We start from the raw sequence: 23,835 nt of genomic DNA on the forward strand, positions 1-23,835 counted from the left end.
GACAGCTTTTTTAATTTCTGAGAAAATGTTTCTCAAAATAGATGACTTAACGTGTGCCCTTAGGACACACGTTAACCGGACCCATGGTATTATGATAATTGCATTTAAAGATGAGCTGTCATTTTCTAATTAAATTATTCTGTTACCACATTGCAGAAGAAATTATTGCAGGTGATCTGATCCCACCTGGGGAGCATGAAATTACTGTATTTATAGCTATTTCCTCAAATGCCAGTTATGCCTAAGTTTAGTGAAGTCTGTCCCAGATATACTTTACTTCATCCAAAAAAAAAAAGTCTGTCCAAGATAGAGCAAAGCAATCACATTTTTTCATATATAGGCAAACACAATTTGCCAAGAATTTGCAAAAAGATTTTAGCAATGGCTGCAGATGTCCCAAAGGTTACAATAAGCAATGGCAGCCAAACTATGCCACTGCCAGTAATTGGGCTGGGCACAGCAACACACCCCCAAGTGTCAGAGACTACAAAATCTGCCATTCTTGATGCAATAGAAACCGGTTATCGCCACTTTGACACAGCCTTTATATATGGGTCGGAGCAACCACTTGGAGAAGCAATTGCTGAGGCCATCAAAACAGGTCTTATCAAATCCAGAGATGAACTCTTCATTACTTCCAAGCTATGGTGCAGCTTTGCCAATTCAGAACTTGTCGTGCCCGCAATTAAGACAAGTCTCAAGTACATATAACTTGAATCTATTATGTCTGTTACATGATAACATGTAGAGAAATCATTTTTCAAACACACACATGCACATATATACGTTTGTTTATAGTTAATTATTTATTGCATTTATAAGTTATTTGTGATGGTTTGCATGTAGGAATCTCCAACTGGACTATCTTGATTTTTTTTGGTACACTGGCCATTGAAGATTAGTGGGGAGGTAAAACGACTCCCAATTCCTAAAGAAACTATATTTCCCATTGATATCAAGGCAGTTTGGGAAGTTATGGAAGAGTGTCAAAATCTTGGCCTAACCAAAGCCATTGGTGTAAGCAACTTTTCGACCAGGAGGCTTGATGAACTCCTTTCCTTTGCCAAAATCTCGCCATCAGTCAACCAAGTAAGTCTAGATAGTTTTAATTTTTCTTCTCAAACAATTAAAAAAGTAAAATTAACTCCATGATCTTCGATGCCAATAATGAATAAGAACCTTCACCAATAATTAAATAAAAAAAAAAAAGAATACCTTCACCTTTATGAAGTTGAGAGGTACGATTAGATTAGACTAACAAACAACTGTGTGTAATATCTGTCCAACCAATAGATTCGTTTTTTATCTTGTTTTATCGGATAAGCATTGCGTGGCCTTAACATGAGTTGACGTCAATAACCAGCTTCCTAATAAGTTTTTTTTTTTTTTTTTTACACACATACAAGGGAGAGAGAAATGAGTTTTTAACAAAAAGATACACCGCAACTTCTTAATAAGTTAATAATTTTAACTAGAGGGAAGCTTATCCAATAAATATGGGTTGTTGAGATGTAAGATCTTTTGTTGATTAAGAAATAGAATAAATAGATTAGGCGGAGCTAGGATTTTAGTCTAGAGATGGCAAAATTAAAAGACGATATTAAAAATAAAATTTATCTAAAAAATATTAATCAACAATAATAACAAAATAAATAAACGATTGTAAGCAAATATGAATATATTTCATATTATTAAAATAAATAAACAAAAACAACCAATTCATAGCTACTAAAAAATTTACAAACTAATGGAGTAAAAATATGATTAGTGTTACTTAAAAAATATAATGAATAAATGTTTAAAATTATTTTTTGTGATTGATAATATGCCAATTTGTAAGACATAAGTAGTAAAATTTATAATATCTCTAGCATCATTCAAAGATAAAATGCTGTGAAAAATATCATAAATATTAAAAATTGTGTAAATAATGATATAAAATAAAAAAAAATAGTGAAATAGGTGGTTTGGTCACTTTCAAGTTTCAACAAGTAGAAGTTTTTTTTTTTTTTTTTCTTCCATGTGACTACTAATACCAAAAAAAAAAAAAAATTAGGAGTCAGGGGGGGCAGGTGCCCCCCTCGCCCCCCTCTGGCTCCGCCAGTATTATAGATATAATAAATGTAGATAAATTCTCATAGAATATGCTCTCTTGGCTAGAGAAATATGACTTATGAAAGATGTTATAAGTGGTACGCTCGTGTGCCATACACAAATTTATTCTTATTGAACAATAACATACTTAACAAAAAAAACAAAAACAAAAACCTTGAGTTATATGATACAAGCATAATATATAAAATAATTTCAAAAAATATTAAAAGTTGATCCTTTTATAAAATTTCAAACTTTTAATAATAGGATTTTATTCAAATTAAAAAGAGGTGTTTAGCTCACTATAGTGAGCTAAACACCTATAGAGTAAAAAATAGGTGTTTATCTCCACTCTTTTTAGTAGTGTTGGTTCCGGAAACACTCTGGCTCTACTTCTTAGTATACACGATGCTCTTGGTCATAATCTTCAATGAACAGTTAAGACTCAAGCCTCAACGAGTAACTGTCATCCAGGCTGTCATCCCTTATTTCATGGAGCAAAGATCGCAAGGTGGTCATTATTCAGTTAGAGTTGGTTAACCTCGAGAAGGTTCTATTGTACAGGGATTAAGCTATATAAACAGACTTGTAGTAATGTAATCTTTAAGCTTGATGAAATAGAATTCCTCATTTTTCAGTTTCCTTTAGAAAATCTCTCTCTCTTTCATTCTCTTCTTTGTTACTTGTTAATCCGCCATTGTTAACCAAGCTTCAAGCTCAAAATCTTTCACAGACTTGCTTTATGACACATTGTCCTTAAACGAGTTTGTAACCCTATAGGGTAATTTGGTTTATTAGCCCAATATTGACGCTGCAATACTCTTAGGTAATTGGTATATGCATTGTAGGTTTCTCTAAGATGGGTGTATGAGCCAGGGGTGAGTTTTGTACCAAAGAGCTTCAACAAGGATAGGATGAAGCAGAACCTCGAAATCTTTGATTGGTCATTAACAGAGGAGGAGCTAAACAAGATCAGTAAGCTTCCACAACGCAAAGGGGTTCCCCCTAGCATGATTATGGAACCGAATGACCTAATGAGGGAGATTGTAGCAGAAATATAATTTGTTGCATGAATCGGCAAATAATAATATTAATAATCTCTTGTATGATAGACAAAAGGACCTTAGGCATGCCAAAAGTAAACGAGTCATTTGTCTTTCATTCGAGTTATGGATTTTACTACAAATGGGATAAGGCTGTCTATATATATCAAAGGGGATAATAAAAAAACAACCAATTCTTACAACTGTCTATGTTTTTGTGTCTAATTATCTAATGCTTTGACTGAGACAAATGATAGGCTTCATTTTGCAGTTCTATTATTTCTTGGAAGACAAAATTATATACCGCTATTCAACATGTTCTCACATGGATACATGAGTTAGAAAATAAACATGAATGCGACTAGTTTTTTCAATAATGTGATTTTGTTTTGGGTAAACCTTATAGATATAGTACCTTATTATGTGTTATACCTTAAGTTCTGTACTTAAATTTTAGCCACATGGCTAATTAATTAAGTGAGCAAACACTGTTAATCCCATCTGTGAGGTTGAGAAAAAACCTTTTTATTTTTTGGGCGAAGCAAACTTGCAGTTCGGCCGAGAAACACTGCCACTCAATAGTGTTCTTAGAGCCCTAAATTCCTAAGGGTCTGTTCGGTTAGAGGAGTGGAAAAGTGGGAGGATGGAAAATTATGGGAGAATGGAAAAGTGGGAGGATGGAAAATATTTAGTTTTCCCTCTTGTGTGTCCGGTTGGAGGGGTGGAAAAGTGGGAGGGTGAAAAATGTAATTTATATAAATTAACTATTATACCCTTGTTACATAATATGTAAGAAATAGATTTATTTGTACTCATTACATAATATAAAATTTATCACATCATATATATAAATTTTTATTTTTATTTTTATTATTATAATGTAAAAATTAGATTAGGTCACGATTAAAAAAAACATTCAGATAATGTTGAAAAAAAAAAAAACGTTCAGTAATGTTGAAAAAAAAAGCGTTCAGTAACGTTGAAAAAAAAAAGGGGGATGAGAAGGAGATGAGAAGCATCAAGTGGAATGGGGCTTTTTAGTAAAAGTGCAAAAGCCCTCATCCAATGACACTTTTCTCCCCAATTTTTTCCTCCCAATTTGGGAGGAAAATATATGCGAGCCCGGGAGGAAAATTTTCCTTCCGGTTTTCTATCCTTCCTATTTTTTCTCTCCAAACGAACAGTGAAAAATGCCTATTTTCCTCCCTCAGTTTTATATCCTCCCAATTTTCACTCCAAATGGACGGGGCCTAAAAGCTCACTGATTTTGCAATAACTGTGTCGTCAGCTAGTTTGTTGCTTTTGGGGCGAAGCAACTTCCAGTTTTTATCCTCCAAAGATGCTCTAAAATCTAAATAGTCACAATTGTAGCTTGATAATGGGGCTCTTTTAGGCATCGTAAATGGTTTGGCAAAAAAGCTATAGGCATCAAAGTTGATTTTGGAGAAATAGAAGATAGAAAGTTAAAAGCATAAACTTGTTGTAAAATAAAAGAAGAATTTTGTTAATGTGTGCCTTAGGGCACACAATAATTAACTACTTTTAGAAATATTTTCTCAAGAATTGAAAAATTATTGATAGTTTTTTCAATTTTCAAGAAAATATTTCTAAAAATAGATAGTTTAATATATGCCATTAGGACACACATTAACCAGACCCATAAAAGAAATAGCAAGGAGGAATACTGAAAAGTTTGAGGAGATGGTATATATAGCTTTATTATTTCAGTTGTCAATCAAACTTTACACCAAGCCAACTGAAACTTTTTCGTCTATCTAGCACATTTCTACACACACACCCATATATATAATACAACTTCAAGGTCAGTAGAAGCTTCAATAACAAAATGAGGACTTGCATTTGATTAGTTAACACACACACACATATATATATACATATAATACAACTTCAAGGTCAGTAGAAGCTTCAATAAAAAAATGAGGACGCATTTGATTAGTTAAAGGTGCGGTGCGGTGATGAAATGACTTCCAAGACAAAGACTGAAACATAACAACCTATTACTATATGGAAACTTCACTGCAGTATACAGCTGCGGCCCATTAGGTAAAGCACTAAAGCTACTATTTTTTTGTTTTTTTGTTTTTTTGTTTTTTGTACATCCTCTGACTCAATTCATTCTCAACCAAGTCGCCGTCAATCAGATTGTCATCATCAGAGACTCCAGCAAAGGTGGAAGCGCTGTTGAGTCCTTTGTAGGTTGTGATCAAACACTGCGACAAGATCAAAGGCGCCCTCAACTGTGTCTCTCTGCCATGGTGTTTTGCCAAAAAGAAAAGGATATTTTTCTCAGCCTAACGGATGGGTTTAACACCACAACAAGATTGGCAACACCCCAGGTGGAGTTTTCTGCAATGGTTAAAAAAATAATTAAAAAAAAAAAGAAATTTTTCTCCGCCTGACGAAAGGGATTAATGGTATTTGCTGACTTAATTAATTGGTCACATGGCTAAAATTTAAGTAGAGAACCCAGAGTACAGCACATAAAATATTGTACTTAATTTTCACCGTTTATTATTATTTAGATACATCATACACTTATGGTGTCGGGATATAATCTGCTAACTCGATTTGCTGTAAGAAGCTTCAAGTGGAGGGCCATCCAGGTGATAATACTATGAACTGAACGAGGAGCTCCAGTCACTTTAACCTTTTAGTAGACCAAACTCCTCCGAATGACCTTTTGGTAGACCAAACTCCTCCGAAATAGAAACGGAGGATTGCCATTGTCACCTCTTAGAATTTCCAATGAAGACTTCTTGACACCAGGCTACCAGCAGAAACGACAAACCAATTGCTGGTGCGTCTCTTTTTTATATTATTTAGATGCTCATCCTATTCCTATCATTGGATTGGTATTATTGTGATCTCACTATTGCGACTTATTTTTAGTACATTATGGATTACTAGTCAGTTCAAGAAATATAAATAAAAATAGGAAGATCTACCCCTTTCTTTTGGATGACTAGACCCTGTTATGCACATTGTTTAAGACATTATTGTGATGCAAACCTTTCAAAATTCACTACAGGAGTCCAGGACCTCCCAACATTAGCACCTTCTAGGGAACTACTTGTAACCTCAGATACCACACTACCCAGCTACTCAAGTGACTCAAGTCCAACCCTGTTATACTCAACCATTAGCCGCATGATACCTCGACCGTTCAGATATACCTACTGACACCAACGAGTACCTTATTCATTTCAAACATGTGGCGATAGCCACAGCTCAGAGCTTTTCATCAACTATATCCCAACAAATTTAAAAGTTTACCTGATTTCATAAAATTATGGGAAGGAATCATGTTTAGCTCACACAGCCATCAGCTTATACCGTTTGTTGTAGGCAGGATAAAATAAATTAAAGGGGGACAGATTACAGACATGGTCATGTATAAAGGAACTGGTCCCCAAGGCCTAAAAGGATTTTTATATACTTAGGGGATTTGAACTCAAGTTCTCCATGAAGAGAGATAATAATATCACTGAGCCACATGTAGTTTTTAAAACTTTAGATCAAACAATTCCATCAAATTGAGTATGATTGTATGTGTGATAGCATCTTTCAATATTTGTGTAAAAGAAACAAAATCTGAAAATAAATAATGGCATTTAAGACTTAACCCACTGTTCAAGAGGTGAACACGATTATAAGCTCAACTAGGGATGCAAAGACACATTTGAGTACAGAACAGTAAGAACTTACATACTGGGTCACTCTCAGTATTATCATATAAAAAGAAGTTATTTCCAAAGAGCAAAGGTGAATGTAGCAAGCAGCTTCCCCAGATACATCTGTCTCATAGATACATATGCCAAATATCAATAAATCCCAGAATACCCATAATTTCCCTAGGCATGAGTGAACACAGCAGAATCTGAAGTAACTGAATTTCGGGAATTAGTCTAAGGCTTGCTTCCTTTGCTTCTGGAGGCACTAACAAACCTACTTATCACAAAATTCATAGACCTTTCTCTATGACAAACAAGAGGCAAGAAAGAATTTACCTACAAGACCAATCAAGCCACTATTCACACTTGATTGACCGGTAAATGTGACGGACAAAGAGCAAAGAGGCACGAAAACCCACAGCCCCAAGCATGAGAAAGAAGCCATAGCAGATGCAAGCCATGTAACCGAAGAAAAATGAGGTCTGCATAAAACCGGACATATCTGATCGTGCATAGTAATAATACAAGCAGTAGCCATAGATAAACAGGCCGGTAGATCCACCACAAAGAAAAGACCTGTTGCACTTAACTATGATTAGTATATGAAAATGGAAAATAAATATGCAATGAAGCTCATTTTAGGGAGTTTTTTTAACTTGAAATGACAAGACATATCATGTCTCATGGAGAAGGACATGCAAATATATATAATTAAAAGGAAGGAAACTACTATCCGTATACAGATTCTCTTTCACTTTTATTTTCATTAGCTTATGAAGGCCCACCCCCTCCCCTTCCCCCTCCAAAAAAAATTAAACAGAAAATGAAGAAAGAACCTACCTTAATAGCCAAGTCACTAACCTCAATGCAGGCCAGCAACCAAACTAGAGGAAGACTAACCACAAATTAACCAAGTCCACTTTATAACTGATCAAAAGTAAACATATGGCCAAGGAAATGAAGACGGTCCTAAATATGACCTCTACAAAATACAGTCACCCATGCTACTAATGGCACCAAAGAATAAAATCATCTCCTGAATCCTCAACCATCCAAAATTTGGCCAATTGTTGAATTAAAAAACAGCAATTATAGGAGGCACTAAAAGCTGGCTCAAAGACACATATCACTGTAGACAAAAACCCCTTAGAGCTCAGCTAAAGCAACAAATTTGGTCTCGGTCAATGTGAAAATCATACCTCTAAAGAAAGTTCTAAACGAGGACAGTGGGGATGGGTGAAAGGAATCAAATAGTTGAGGACTTATGCAAAGACAACAATTTGTAAAATACAAAATAAACACTGCATTGGTTGAGAAGGCAAAAATATCAGCCACCTATCTTGACAGAAAAATGCAACAAAATACACTCTTAGAGGTAACACTTTTGAAACTACAAGATGCAAAGTAAAAATGGGTCATACACAAGTAAAGAAACTTGTGAGTTCGGGAAACATATGGATTTAAAGGCTTTAAACTTGATTTCACTTGTTGAATGGATGCTTTACAAAATTACAAGCAGAGGGCTTAAGATGCAGGTAAGATCAAAACACTAGTGATCCATAATGCCCTTTGAGCCCCCAAAAAAAAAAAAAAACCCTCCTGTTGTTTAAAAAACCCCCAACGAAATCAACATTGAAGGTGGATTTCATAGAAGACTTTGACCTTCAGCCAATAGGTCAAGGCACATCACAGTATTCCCATGGCAACAGCAACTAGGAATCATATTCAGATGAAAAAGTTAATTATCTTCAGATTCATGATGGATTATCTCGTGCTTGTATGTAGTAGTGTATCTACATTTTATTGAAACTACAATCAATTTTTGGGCAGTAAATGGTAAGTGTGCCAAACTATGTGAATATGTACTAGTTTATCTACATTTTATTGAAACTACAATCAATTTGTGGGAAATAAATATTAAGTCTACCTAATTATATGAATATTGACAGAATATTAAAGACTAGAAAAAGATATAAAAAGCACACATGTACACACAATAAGGCCAACATGCCTCTAAACTAAAACACTCAATATTTTCATTAGGGAAAAACTTAGGTATAGTACCTTAGGTTCTCCTCTTAAAATTCTGACACATGGCTATTTAATAATCATGGCTTTAATTACACCAAAAAAAAAAAAACACTCTATTCCCCTGAAATCAAAGAAACGCAGAATGCCAAAGCTCTTTCAGCCCACCATGGACAGCTTCTCACGCTCCTCTCTGCAAACCAAATCACCACAACTGAGCAACGGCAGCACTGGAGTCAGAGAGAGGGTTTCCGGCGACCTCCCTCTCACTTTGGCAGCCTTGGCTCCTGTCCTCCAATGGCCCACCACCAGCTAAGCCCCACCAGGGTCCCACCACTAGCGAACCTCCTCCCTCTCACCCTTGTAGCACTCCCCCTTCATTTCCTTACTATCTTTGGTGACATGTCCAATCTCAAGCCCAAGGTTCAGTTTTGTGTGATATTCTTGGCTTTTGAGGTTGATTTGTTTTGAGTTTGTTTTATTTTATTTTATGAGTTGGATCGAAGAGAGATTTGGGTAGATTAAAGAGAGAAAAATCAAAGAACTCAAGGGGGTTTTAGAGAGAAAGAAGCAGAGACAAATCGAGATGAGAGAAAATGAAAGAGAAACTTTGGGGTGGCGATGGCAAGCGGCTGTGGCAGTGAAGGATGGTCTCGATTTTGGGTCTGGGCTAAGAGAGAAGCTTGAGGGAGCTAGCCATGGCGGATCAGTGGCTCTTTCATTCTCTCATCTTGATCTATCTCCACTTCTCTCTCTCTCTCTCTCTCTCTCTCTCTCTCTCTAACCCTCTTAGATCCTGTAATCTCTCTCTTTGATCTATCTTTAAGAGAGAAAGAAGCAGAGACAAATCGAGATGAGAGAAAATGAAAGAGAAACTTTGGGGTGGCGATGGCGAGCGGCTGTGGCAGTGAAGGATGGTCTCGATTTTGGGTCTAGGCTAAGAGAGAAGCTTGAGGGAGCTAGCCATGGTGGATCAGTGGCTCTTTCATTCTCTCATCCTGATCTATCTCCACTTCTCTCTCTCTCTCTCTCTCTCTCTCTCTCTCTAACCCTCTTAGATCCTGTAATCTCTCTCTTTGATCTATCTTTTCTATGCTAAATTTTCTTTCAATAATTCAATGGGTCTACCGTCTATGTTTGGGTTTCAATAATTCAATGGGTTTATGCTGGGTCCTGTGCAAATTGGTTTGTGCTTTAGATGAATTTTCTAACAGGAGATAGTTGGTCTCTAACGCGGTTTAATGAAAATGTTAACGAGACACGTGGCACAGTTTTTTATAAAAAGGGAACCAAAGATATTGCATCTAAAATACTGTACCTAAGTTTTGCCCTTTTCATTAATCAACTCCCCCCACCCCTTCCTTTCTCTTATTTAACTACAATGACATTCTTATATAGACTCTAGATCTTCCAATGAACTTTGAGTCAAATGGCACATTCTTCCAATGAACTTTGACTCAAATGGCACATTCTCCCCTAGTATGAGCTAAGTGGAGAATGGTTGTGGTTTCCAGACATGTGCTTATATATACATATAATAAAAAAATAGACTCTAGTTCTTAACTCTTCCTAAAAGGATTAAAACTCCTATTTTGACCAATAAAAAAATTCAGAATTGAACTGGACCAAAATACACATAAAATCCCATAAAGTCAATAAGATTTATCTATTATAAAACCCAAGGCTCACAACTATGACCCACAACTGCAAATTACAGAATTATGAAATTACCTAGACTCTAGAGAAAACCAAAAAAGGCATGAAATGAAATAAAATACTAATAACATAATTAACAATCACAGATACTTATTCTTGGACTTTCCTTAATCTTAGGCTTCCAAATAGGATATTTTCACTCTAGCCACACAAGGGTTGCAACACCTTATTTGTTGTTAAAGATGCAAATGTCGAGGTCTAGGCAATAATCAATAATATCAAGATGCATACCAGGATATTAGATATTTATTGATCTAATCAGTGACTGGTGCCTTCATGGCTAATATCTCCACAAGATAATACATATCATAAATTCCATGATATTTTAAGATATTTACCCTCTTTACCAATTACTACAGCAGATCTAAAATTTACACTAATTAAGGGCTTGTTGGGATTACCATGATTTTGAGTGATATCACTCAGTTTTCATCACTGAGTTTCCAAAACGCATGGGTCCCACTGAAAACGGATGATTTTCTCCGTACCTTGGGCTCTAATCTTCCTCCTACTAAAAACGGAGATCGTATGCGATGGAAGTTGACAAAGAATGGGGACTTTGATATTCGTTCGTTTTACAATAAGTTGAGAAGCCCCGTTCCCATTATGTTTCCTTCGAAAGGTGTTTGGAAGGTTAAGGCTCTTCGGCGTGTTTTCTTCTTCGTGTGGACTGCTGTATGGGATAGGATCCTTACAGGTGATAATTTGAGGGGTAGAGGGTTGGATTTTGTAGACTGGTGTATCATGTGCCGTAGTAATGAGGAAACAGTGGATCATTTGTTACTTCATTGTGGGAAGGCTCATCGGCTGTGAAGTTTGGTGTTTAGATCTTTTGGATTTTGTTGGGTCTTGTCTGGTTCGGTTGCGGATACTCTATTTGGTTGGTAGAATTGGCCTGGAAAGCATTTGTCTAGCATTTGGAATTTAGCTCCATTATGCTTGATGTGGTGTCTTTGGAGGGAGCGTAATAGGAAGACGTTTGAGGACATGGAAAGTTCTGATGACCAGCTTTTGGCCTCTTTCAGTGGCACTTCATTTGACTGGTCTAGGGCTTGGGGACTCACCTTTAGTGATTTTCTCCCTATGTTCCTCAGCTTTCTTCTGTGTACTTAGTTTCTTTTCTTTTTTCTTTTTTTTTCTTTTTTCTTTTGCTATTCCTTTTGTATTTTTCTCTCGGCCTTATGTTTTTTTGCATAAAGTAGTGTTCTTGAATATATATCTTTATTACCTATCAAAAACAAAAACGCATGGGTCCCACCGAAAAAATCTTGTTTGGCTTGGTTTTTGGGTGCCGTTTCCATCGCTTAAAAATCAAAAATTTGAGTGATGGATGATGGAAACTGAAAAAAGAATTTTGGTGTTTTCAGTTTTTAAAATATGAGTTATGGTGGCAAAAGGTAAGTTATGTAATTGAGTTATGTGACCAAACAAGAATTTTAGAGTCTTTGAGATAAAGTGAGGTTTGGATTATGAGTTTTGAGTTTGAGTTATAAGTAATGAAAACTGAGTCATGACCAAACCAAACGAGCCCTAAATATTTGAGATCTTTGCCTCCATATTTACACTAATTAACAATACTGCTCACACCCCCCCCCCCCCTCCTATAAACATTTTTTCTTGCTTCCTTATTGATTGTTATCAGATAGTTTTTTATATTAGAACTACAGGAAAGATCAATCTTATCAAAAAAAAGAAACTAATGCTGAGATTAACATATCAAATAGCTTGAAACATTCTTGATTCTTCACTATCAAACTTTAAGCAAGAATGTAACACAGAAAACCAGAACATGGTGAAGCAAAAGGTCAGCAACAAAGTGACGAAAACACTTAACGCGAGAAAAATCTTACCTCCACCACCATTCATGATCTTCAGCAGCAAGTTGGAAGTAAGTCAAAGCCACAGTGATGAAAGCAGTGACAATCAAAAGAATAATGAAGACAATAAACAAGATGCTGTAGATGGTATAAATCCTGTGACCCCAGACACTGGCAAAAATGTAGTAAAGCTCAATGTAAATAGCACTGAAAGGGAGAAACCCTGCCATTGCCATCTGAGGAAGGGTGCTCCTGTACCAAGGCAGCGGTGGAATCTCACGAGGATATTTTGTGGTGCGGCAAGGAGCTTGGAACTCAGCCTTGCTATTTTTCCCAGCAATACCACCCAACACAAGCAATGGTGATGTTACCAATGTCCATATGAGAACTATCACCACAATGGTGCCAAAAGGAAGTGCTGCAGTTGCACTGTAGGCAATTGCAACAGTGTTGAGAAAACAGAATGTGAGGAACAGAGGCCCACAAAACAGGCAACCTGTCAGCAGAAGATTCCTGACCTGAACCAGAGAATGGAAAAAAATCAGTTAAGTTCACCAGGTCTTACCCTAAGAAGCACCAAGGCCTAAGCTAAATTCACAGACAGAATTCATCTAGACTAACCCAGTTCTTTCCTTCAAGCTGACAATAGAAAGAGGATGCTGTGTATCCTGCAATCCCAGACGTGAGTGCATATATAACTACCAGTGCAGTAAACAAAGCTCCTCGGTTGTAAGGATAAAATACACCAACCAACGCAAGCATAAAAATGAAGACCGTGCTGGAATTACAAACAAAGAATGAAGAGGGCATTTAGGACAGTAATGCTATAAACTAAGCTTCACGGATCTGAACAAAATATAAAAATAAAAAGATCCTTACAGAGTGAACAATTGGCTGCCAGAACCAAGGGCAGCAGCAAATAAGGATTTGTACTTTGGGAACCGGAAAACATCACCATGAATGTATTTCCATCCTGTCTCTTCTTGGTCATCAGCTGCTTCTTCATCTTGAGCATACCTTTTCAGAAATTAAGCAGTACAAAAGTTTAAAAAAATTAATAGAACATCAAAGCTTTATTATTAGTATCAACATCTAACAACATAACTCTTACTTCATGAAATCATTCTTCAAGACTCGCATGAGAATGGTTGCAAGAAAACCAGTCAAAAGCAGAACAGTCACACATGAGTTAATAATTGAAAACCAATGAATTTCCAAGTGATGCGGTAAAGAAGAAGACTGTGAGTACTTCTCCATTCTCTTCTCAAAAGGAATTTCTGTTTCCTTCCACTTCACAGTGTACATGAACTCAGCTTCCACTTCCTTGTCCTCAGTCAGGTCCACCAGAGACTGAGGATCCATATGAGCCATGATTTCAATCACACGGTCTTTATTGTAGGAAACTTCGAATTGGATATGCTTGAAAAGAAAATATTTGTATTCACTGGGGTCAACTTTGCCTTCCTTTTCAACCTTTCCAATGAAACCCCAGATTGGCAAGTCATCATAATACATTTGGAAGTAATAGTCCTTCTGCACTGCATTCCGGAAATGAGCGACATCATCCTTAGACAGCTTCCTTTTACAGGCCACTTCAGTGTCTTTGTCTTTCTTAAAGTCAAGTTTATAGGGAGCACTAACAAGTCGATCTCCATTCAAGACCTCACCTAGCGCTTCCTTCTTCTCCGTCACATGACCTGACATTGGCATTCGCTCAACCATTGAGAATTTGAGATAATAAAGAAACAATTCTTTTGGGGTCAATTATCTCAATGTAAATTTTTTTTGATAATTCAATAATTATGGGAGAAGAGGAATTTGAACCCTGGACATCTCTATTAGAAACACCAAAACATATGGATCAGATGAGCTACTATCTCAATGAAAATTTTCTCATAAATTTATAAAAATTTAACAATGTCTTTTAGTCCACTTATCAGAAAAATAAAAATAAGGCTTACCTACAAATTACAGCCTCTAACTTTGGCTTATTCTCAATTCAGTCTTTAGTGTGCTTAACTGTGCAGATTGAATGGAAGGACCATATTGAAAACCAATGGAAATAAAAGGACTGAAATTAATAAGTAATGGAACTTAAAGAACTGACTTGAAGACAGATCAAAGTTTGAGAGTATAATTAGTAATTTAGACTGAAAATAAAAATGGACACGTCCTAATACCTAAACTCTTTTACATTTTTCTCAAGAATAAGCCCAATAACAATTATCACAATTGAAACAAATAAAGGGCAACAATATGTTTGGTCAATAACTAAATGAAAAGAAAAAAAAAAATGAAGAACTATCAGATCTTATAATTTCGGTAACATTGGCTTCCAAAGCATACAATAACTAAATGCGGGTATGATTTTTTTTTTTTTTTTTTTGATAAGTAACTAAATGCAGTTAAGATAAAAAGTTAGATTAGCCCCATCTTGGTTTTCTAGCCTAAACACGGACACAACGGGTTTTGAATCAGTGAGACCTCACCCTCCACCAATTCTTAAAAGGATTTTTTTTTTCCTTAAAAGGGAATAAAAGAAAAACCCCACATTGGCATTAGCTTCAAATGAATGCATATCAAAAGTTGCATAAACTTCAGTTAAAAAGGAATTTTTTTCGCATTTCTCGGCTCCAAATATGAACATTTGGTAGAACTTTTCAGCAAACCATGTACATATATGTATGTACATGGATTATTATACTTAATTGTAACCGTTCATCTATTATAATAAGATATTTATCAAAAAAGGCAAAATCCTACATTAATAGTTAAGATTAGGCATTTATTGTACATTAAAAATATAAAGTGCATAGCATAGAATTCTATATATCCAGATTGCAAGTACCAAAGTGCATGGATCAACTCTTTTTGGGCGCGTCATACAACATTCAATTAAAGGGGTATTTGTTTATTAGTTCGCGCGTACACACAATGTGACAGATTGTTAGTGGTGGATCGAGATAAGATCCCGGTAAAAGCTTGTCAACTCAACTGTCTGTCGTAAAAGAAATTATAAAAAAAAAAAAAGAGTGGAAAAGCATAAGGAAAGAAAGAAAGAAAAACCTGAAGAGCAGAAGGGCAGATCGAAATAGCGGTACGTTTCACTGCAAAATTGTAATCAAATCAATCAAAAAAAAAAATGAATTAGCACATTCTATTAAAATAAAATAAAATAAAAAATAAAAAAACCCCACTATTTTCCAAACTAACACATGATTAGGTTTCAGATAAGAAAAAGATAAAATTGGATTTAAATTCGCAATTCAATTTTGGATTTTCATTTTTCTGTTTCTAAAATTAGATCAGATCTAAAAGGGGGGGAAGGGAAATGATAAAGTGACGAACCTGGGGTTGTGAAAGGGGCCGACCTTGTTGGCGTAGAGAGGAACTGGGTCACCTTCGTTGTATCGGTGATCGGAAGCGTCGGATCTCACCTCGGTAATTCCATAACAGCTGATTATTACTAAAACCGCTACGATAACAATCGTTTTCTTCATGCTTCTTCTTTTTTCTTTTTTCTTTTCTTTCTTTCTGTTCTGTGGGTTTCGATGATAAGAGAAAACTGAAACCAACCAGCTTTTATTGTTATTGTACCAGCTTTTTTCTTTTTTTTCTTTTTTGTTTGAGAGAGAGAGAGAGAATTTGACAAAATGTTTTTTAAATGTAGTTTATTATTATAGAGTTTTTTTTTTTTTTTAATAAGGTATGGTGAATGACTTGGGCCCATGACATTCACTACAGTTCACGCCCCTATTGATTTATTAAATTACTTCTTTTTTTTTTTACAAAAGTTAGAATAAATTATTTATCTTATTCTAAAGATTCAAGGAAATACTTTATAGTCGTGGGACCCACGCATAAATGAAAAATTCAAACAAAGTAAAAACTTCACCCTTTTGCTTCTTTGCACAAAATTTGTGAATTTTTGACGCATTTTGTCCTAAATGGGTGACGGCAAGCTTCTCGCACTCTCTTCCTAGCCCCATCTTGATAGTGTCATAGCAGTACTGGCTACTCATGCATCTAGTGTGTATGTTCATCCCCTCACATGGAGGTAGACCTCACATATTGAGTCCACCTCCATCTACCTCTATTAGAGCACTCACAGCAGTGGTGGTATATTGTTATATTGCTATATTTTAGCTTCTCAACCACCAAAAAGTGTACTCCAGCAGTGGAGCTATAGCAAAAAAAATTTTGCTTCCAGCTACAGTACACATCTAAAGATAGATGTGTACTGTAGCTCAAAGGTAAAAAAATATATATTATTTTATTAAATTTCTCTCTCTTCTATCTTTTAAAAAATATTTTTCTTCTTTCTTTTTCGTTCTCTGGCTTCTCTTCTTTCATAGTTTTTCCTTTCTTTTTTTTTTTCCCCCTCATCTACTCTCTACTTCGCCGTCGATTCTTGCTAAATCGTTGAGCCTCGCCGCCGATAAGGTCTAAATCGTCGAGCCTCGCCGCCGATAAGGTCTGGATCGTTGAGTTTCGCCGCCGATAAGGTATGGATCGTCGAGCCTCGCTGCCGATAAGGTCTGGATCGTCGAGCCTCGCCGCCAATAAGTTCTGGATCGTCGACCTTCATCGCCGACCCATCTCGCCCAGTCCTCCATTTCGCCGCCGATTCTCATTCTCATCGCCCACGTCACTGTCCCACGCCGCCGACCCATCTCGCCCAGTCCGTCTCACCCCCGACCTGTTCGTGGGTTTCTCTATGGCTGTGTTGGTGTGGTGGTTTTTCTCTGTGATTTGTGTGGGTTTGTTGGTGTGGGTTTCTTTGTAATTTGTGTAGTGGTTTTTGGCTAATTTGGATTTTTGGCAGTGGTTGTGGGTGGTTGTTGGCTTGTTAGTTTTTGTTGGATGGTTGTGGGCGGTTGATCTTGGTTGGTTGGCAGTGGTGGTGGATCGGTTTGTGGTGTTTTTTTGTTTTGTGAGATGTATTATTTTATTGTAGTAGAAATATTATTTTATTGTGATGTTTATGTTATTTTATTGTGTTGAAAGCTAAAATAGATCCACTGCTGTAGCATGTTTTGTAAAGTGAATAGGTAAAATAAATAAAGTAACTTTTTGTGGAGCTAAATTGCTAAAATTTTAGCTCCACTGCTGTGGATGCTCTAAAAGAAGGATGAAACATACACAAAATACATGATATAATTTTTTATATAGTAAAAGCATGTCAAGAGAATGACGCTAAGAAGAAAAACAAGACAAATAACGCCAAACAAGAATGATACACGAAAAGAAAACTAAGTTGTGACATTATGTCGAGCAAGGCTAGCCCTAGGCCTAAGCCACTTAGGCAATCGCCTAGGCTCTCTACTAGAGAAAGACCCCCAAATTTGGGGAAAAAAATTGATATATTTGAATTTTTTTTTTTGGGTGATATAGGAAAAAAAATTTAATTTTACAATTTTTTTCTATTTTTAAGAGGTCCCAAAGAATTGAATAATGCTAGAGATAATACAACTTTAAATACATGAGTTCTACAAATATATGTGTCACTCACAAGAAATAATTCAGATAGGAAAATGCTAAAAATATTATAAATTTTACTTCAAAACCTTTACAAATTAACAATTAATATGATTTGTGGATGTCAACAACCTATTAAATGCATTTTTGAATTACTTTTTTTGTGATTGGTGATATATCTTTGTAACCCAAATGTTATAAAATTTATAATATATTTAACATCATTTATTCAAATACTTGTTTATTATCTTCTTAAAGTGTCACTAATTACATTAATTGCTACATCGTTTGTAAGTTTTTTTGTAATAAAATTTGTTATAACTTTAGCATTTTTTTCTACACAAAAAAAAAATGCATATTACAAAATAAAAAGAATGAATTTTTGTTATAAAAAAATTATGATATTAAACACTAGTTAAATATTAATTAAGTTATAAAAAAATGTCTCATTTAAATATATCACCTTAGGCCTCCAAATTTGTTGAACCACCCATGTTGAGTTATTCTAACAAAAAAAAAAGTTTCTCAAAAAAAAAAAAAGAAAAAAAAGACATTAAGTCGAGTTAGAAGTCCAACATGACAAGAGTGGGAGATACCTCCCTTGCATGCATGAATAATTTTTTCCACCTTTGTGCCTAGATTAAATTCCTTTCACATTTTTCCCTTTTCTCCCCCACTTGCCCTAAAATCGAAGATTTTCAATTAAATTCCTTACACATTTTCCTCTTTCTCCCCACAACTTGCCCCCTAAAATCGAAGATTTTCACTTTAGGCATGAATAGTCACAAATGTGACCTCACTTTAGGTCATCGTTTAAGGCACATGTCCATAAATGTTTATCATTCTACACACATCCTTTGTTTCCAAAATCCCTCTAAGTCATTATCATCATGTCATTTCCTTAACATGACACGCTAATCATAAAATGTAAACGTCCTAATCCCTATCCATGGTCAAGCTATATTGCAAGCAAGTCTATGTTAGGGTCTTAACTTAAGGCACATGTCCATAAATATTTCTCATTCTACACACATCCTTTGTTTCCATAATCCCTCTAAGTCATTATCATCACGTCATTTCCTTAACATGAAATGCTAATCATAAAATGTAAAGTCCTAATCCCTATCCATGACATGGCTTCACCATCCTAATCTAATGTCTTCAAGCATGTATAAAAAGAGATGGTATCTCATGCATCTACTGCATATAAAATTTTTACGTATAAAAGAGGACTCAGGATTATTCTACGATCCTAATAGCGCCATATTCTCTTTTTCCATATAGGAAATCATGTAAAAAAAATTTTAAAAAAAAATGTTATCCACTCATATATATGTCTCCAAATTTCCTAGCAGCATTGAGTCCATATAGTGGCATCAACTCTATCCAATGACATTAAACTAACATGCACAGGATGCAACACTTATAGTCCTAAACAACCACTTCTAAGTTAATTAGATATGTTTGTACTGATCAAGAGTCTTGTAGTTTAGTGATATTGCATGATCTTCTTTATAAGGATATAGGTTCAAATCCCCTCCTTGTAACAATTGGATATTATATATATATAAGGCAAATGTTTGTATAGTTCTTTAGGCGCAATACATTAGATTTTCTAATTAAATTTAAACATAAAAACTGCATTAAATTTAATTACTCTTGAAAAAGATAATATTGTTTGTATTTTTTTTTTTTTTTGGAGTTGAAGATGAGAAATTTTATTGAATTAACTTCAAGATATTACTCTTCTATAAAAATAAAAATAAACAATAAAATAATAAAGAAAAGTATAATATATTACCTTAGTTGCCAAGGCAGCACAAAAATTTGAAGGTAAATCTACCGATCAAATCAATACATCATTAGATATAAGCAATATATCATGTGTTCAAAATTATTTGAAGAACCTAATTTAAAGTAACTAAAAGACTGCACCTAAATTACGCCCTATTAAGTTCAGCTCTAAGTCTGTGTCACTTAGGCCATGAAATTGGGCTTCGTACTAGAGAAAAACATGTGAGTTGTACATTTTACCTCTACTCTTAAGAAAGCCCAAAAATTAAGTGATGCTAAAACAGTTACAAATTTTATTACATAGGTCTTATAAATTAATATGTTATCAATCATGATAAGTAATTTAAATACTTTTTTGTTGAAGTGTCTTTAATCACATTTATAACCACATTAGTTTGTAAATTTTATATAGTAACTTTAGCATTTTCTAAATAAAAAATTACACACATACATACATACATACATACATACACACACACACACAATATATATATATATATATATATATATATATATATATATATATATATGTTTGATGTAAATCCAACCCAATCACTATTGTGGGGTGATGAAGACCCAAAATATTTAATGAAATGGGCAAGGGCAATTCTAAGGAGGTGAACTCTGTGAAGTGTCTTTAAAAAGAGCTTATATAACTTATGAAGAGGTTGAACTAATACAACAGATAAGAGCACTGAGGACTCCTGCCTAAACTAGGAGGGACAAGAATCAGGGGTGCAGGGAGCATAACACAACCCGAGGGAGGAAAGGAACAACTTGGCATTGAACAAGAGAGGGAAGAAGAAGGAAGGGCAAAACAGTCATCTCCTCCGCATTTAATGTACTGCAACCACTTAACTGGCTGCATTAATGGAGAAATAATCATAAACAATGCCACACAGCTCATCCTTTGGTGTAGAACCTACTAGCAAGGCCTTGATGGGACAAATATCAAGGCAGTGTGATCTGAACTCTCCAAATGTAGAGCCCAGATGTATTGTGGCTAACTATATAAAGCCAAGAAGCACCTAAATCAAAGGGGAGAAATTTTTTGTATAAAAGAGAGAGTATATCATTGTAACCAAATCCTCAGACTGAACTAAACTCGAGGACAAACACTTAGCTATTTCAAGGTTTTTTCTTAATTCAATATATACTTTTACCGTATAAACTCATCTAATTGTCATTAATTATTAAAGTGTGGGTACTAAGAAGGTGATCTTACACCCCACCTCTAGAATCTATTGTGTGAGTAAGAAGCAATATGTTAACAACGGTTAGCAACACTTTTTGCTTGCCACAACTATTAAGTAGATTTTTTTTTTTTTTTGAGCAGATCTAGTAAGTAAATTAATTATATTAAAAACTAAGAACTATGAATTTTAAATATTAAAAAATTATTATATAAAAGATTAACTTTAAAGTTATAGTCTTAAACCCCAAAGCTATAGTCTATATTGACTAGATTGACTTATGCAGTACCAACTAACAAGGTGAAAGACTTGATGCAAATTTTTTTTTTTTAGGAAACAGTAATACTTATTAGAACATACAAAAACGAAAGTAATATATAGGGTCCGTTTGGATAGAACTTATTGCTGAAAACTGAAAATACTGTAGCAAAATAATTTTTTAATGTGTGAATAGTATTGTAGGTCCCATTTTTAATATTTTTTTTGAATAAAGTGTTTGTGGGTCCCATAAACAGTACATGAACAGTATTGAACAGTAATATACAATGCCATTTGTCGGTTAAAAGCTGAAAATCTTGAAGAAAAAAAAAATGAAAAGGGTTGAAAAGTCCACATATGCGGCTACTGTTCATGCTACAGTACGTAGCATGAACAGTAGCATCTGTCCCTGACGCGTGTAGCAGCAGAGAAAAAAAAAAAAAAAGAAGTGAAAACGCTAGACGTAGCAAATTTAATCCGTATTCAAACGGATACATAGAATTTTTTAAATAGACTTATAAACATTATATAACCAAAGTACCACTATAAAATGACCCAACATTTATAATAATAGCCTGAGGTTATAAGAACTGACTTGATGCAAATTGATCTTAATTGTTACGATTGTAAAACTAACTAACCAATTTGATGTTATATACCGAGGTCCTGACCTTGATGTAAATGGAGCCAGATTATAAGTTACTTTTTTTTTTTTATTAAAAACAAATGAATAGAAATCATAAATTACTTACACCAATCAACAAACCAATCCACAAGAAATTAGAATATTAATTTCTATCACGCTTACATCAATCTCCATGATCACGACTCTGAAAACATGTACAATATGGGCACCAAATACCTTCTCCGTTATTTGACGTGAAAGATTTGATATAAAAGAAAATAGGGCAAAAACAAAATAACTCAGGAACACACCTAAACCTGCTCTACTTTATAACGTCCATGGCTGCCTACTATCTAAAATTCATAGATTTATTCTTTTTCATTTTTAGTAGATTTAAATTTCAGAAGCTTTACTTTCCAACGTTCATACCTAAAAAGACTTGTGTAATAGGTTGTGTATACAAATTTAGTCTTTAATTTTCAGTAGATTTAAGTTTTGGAAGAATATCCAATTGGAAAAAATTACCTTCAAAATGGTTTGGAAGAAGATTTCTTTCAACCTACTAATGACAATTAATAAAACTATAATAAAAAATAAAAAAGTACTTTTAATTATATGACCAATTTAATGAATCATGTGATAAATCTATGAAATTAAGAATTTTGAACCCAAAGTTCGCTTGCCAATTACCATGTTTGCCCTCCAACCCACTTCATGAAAATTAATAAAACCATCAAAATATACTTTCATGTAACCTATTTAATGTGACTCAAAAAAAAATGTAACCTATTTAATGAATTATGTGATAAATTCATTAAACCATGAATTTTGAACCCAAAGTTCTCTTGCCAAGTACCTTGTTTGCCCATGACAACCTTATCCATATCCTTGAGGACCTTGACAGTCATTGCAGTCATGTAAGATTGTGTTATTTATTCATTTGTGTTGCTAATTTTAATAGGAGGAGGTGGGATCAACCCTGTGACAAGAGAAAGAGAAGGGGATAGGGAGTGTAAGGCCATTTAGATGGTAGCTTGGTTTGTTGCTAGTTGCTACTTCCTAACTTGGTCAATCTCAAAATTCATTCTGTAGAGTCAGTGTGCGTCTTCCAGGAATAATTCACAAGTTATGGGTAGTTTTGTCTGGGTGGATATTCTCCAAGTCACCCTCTCTCCTTCCCCATTTCAACCCTCCAATGAGATGCACAAAAACATTGTCTTTAATTGCTATTATTGTATTGATATATATTGTGTAAATTAGCATAGGAGTTATCAGCAGAATCCTTAACAAGGCCAAGGCTCAATAAACAACCTCTTTTTTTTTCTTTTTCTTTTTTTCCGTTTTTGCTGTTTGGTTTTTGACATATGACTGATGCAGGGAGCATCAATGACCAACTAATAATATCCATAGTACATATCATGCTTTGAAATCTGGGGCATTCTTGAAGCATACTCATTATACATGGTGAAAATAGCCAAATATCACGTTTTGGCAAAGTCTGTGGCAATCTAGCATTATTTCGGAAATATTTAGTAATCTACCACTTTTTTAGTACTCGAGTTTCACAAACTCAAGTTTTAAATGATAATTGAGTTCAGTGAACTCGAATTCCTAGTGAGTCTGCCAGTGTGGCACTGGCTGAGCTGGATTTTGGGCATTAAAAAATGCCACCTGGTACTCAAGGTTCTCAAACTCAAGTACTGTGTGTCCTGTACTTGATTTCCCAGGACTCAAGTACCATGTAATTTTACATACACACTACCCGAGTTCCCCAAATGCGAGTATGGCTCGGATATCGTAGTTTTAAGATCCAAACTCATACTCAAGTTCATTGAACTCAGGTTTGGATCGGGTTCCGCGATACTCGATTTCTATGAACTCAAGTAGTGTACTGTCTCTCACCTCTCTACATTTGCCTTTATTGTTAGTTGCTGAAATGGATCTTTGTCCTTCAAACAAAGGCCTATCCTTCTTTTGGGACTTTTAATTTGAATGTTTGAGCAAAATGTACAGAGGATATCGTACGCATGTGTTTCTGTTTACATGAGGGAGAAGAAATGTATGAGAGAAAGTAACTTCTTTTTTGTTTTTTTTTTT

At 34.9% G+C, this 23,835-nt stretch overlaps 1 protein-coding gene and 1 pseudogene across 2 annotated transcripts; one reads left to right on the forward strand and one right to left on the reverse strand.

The window, feature by feature from the left end:
- The first annotated feature begins 243 nt into the window (after window positions 1–243).
- Window positions 244–3,155, forward strand: LOC142626658 (D-galacturonate reductase-like; annotated as a pseudogene).
- Window positions 3,156–6,748: 3,593 nt separating this feature from the next.
- Window positions 6,749–16,028, reverse strand: LOC142627432 (transmembrane 9 superfamily member 3). Of its 2 annotated transcripts, none has more exons than XM_075801296.1 (7): window positions 15,739–16,028; window positions 15,457–15,497; window positions 13,502–14,087; window positions 13,270–13,407; window positions 13,012–13,168; window positions 12,424–12,908; window positions 6,749–7,405 (listed from the first exon to the last, which is right to left on the reverse strand). In XM_075801296.1, the coding sequence occupies exons 1-7, from the start codon at window positions 15,888–15,890 to the stop codon at window positions 7,186–7,188; spliced, it is 1,779 nt and encodes a 592-aa protein (XP_075657411.1). In that variant the 5' UTR covers window positions 15,891–16,028; the 3' UTR covers window positions 6,749–7,185. The 2 variants fall into 2 exon arrangements, 1 of the variants encoding a protein (XP_075657411.1); XR_012842841.1 differs by lacking the exon at window positions 6,749–7,405 and adding an exon at window positions 11,687–11,840 and having other exon boundaries at window positions 12,139–12,908; window positions 15,739–16,017.
- Between the last annotated feature and the right edge of the window lie 7,807 nt (window positions 16,029–23,835).

Source organism: Castanea sativa, chromosome 3 (assembly GCF_040712315.1).
Source record: "Castanea sativa cultivar Marrone di Chiusa Pesio chromosome 3, ASM4071231v1".
NCBI classification, from domain to species: Eukaryota; Viridiplantae; Streptophyta; class Magnoliopsida; order Fagales; family Fagaceae; genus Castanea; species Castanea sativa.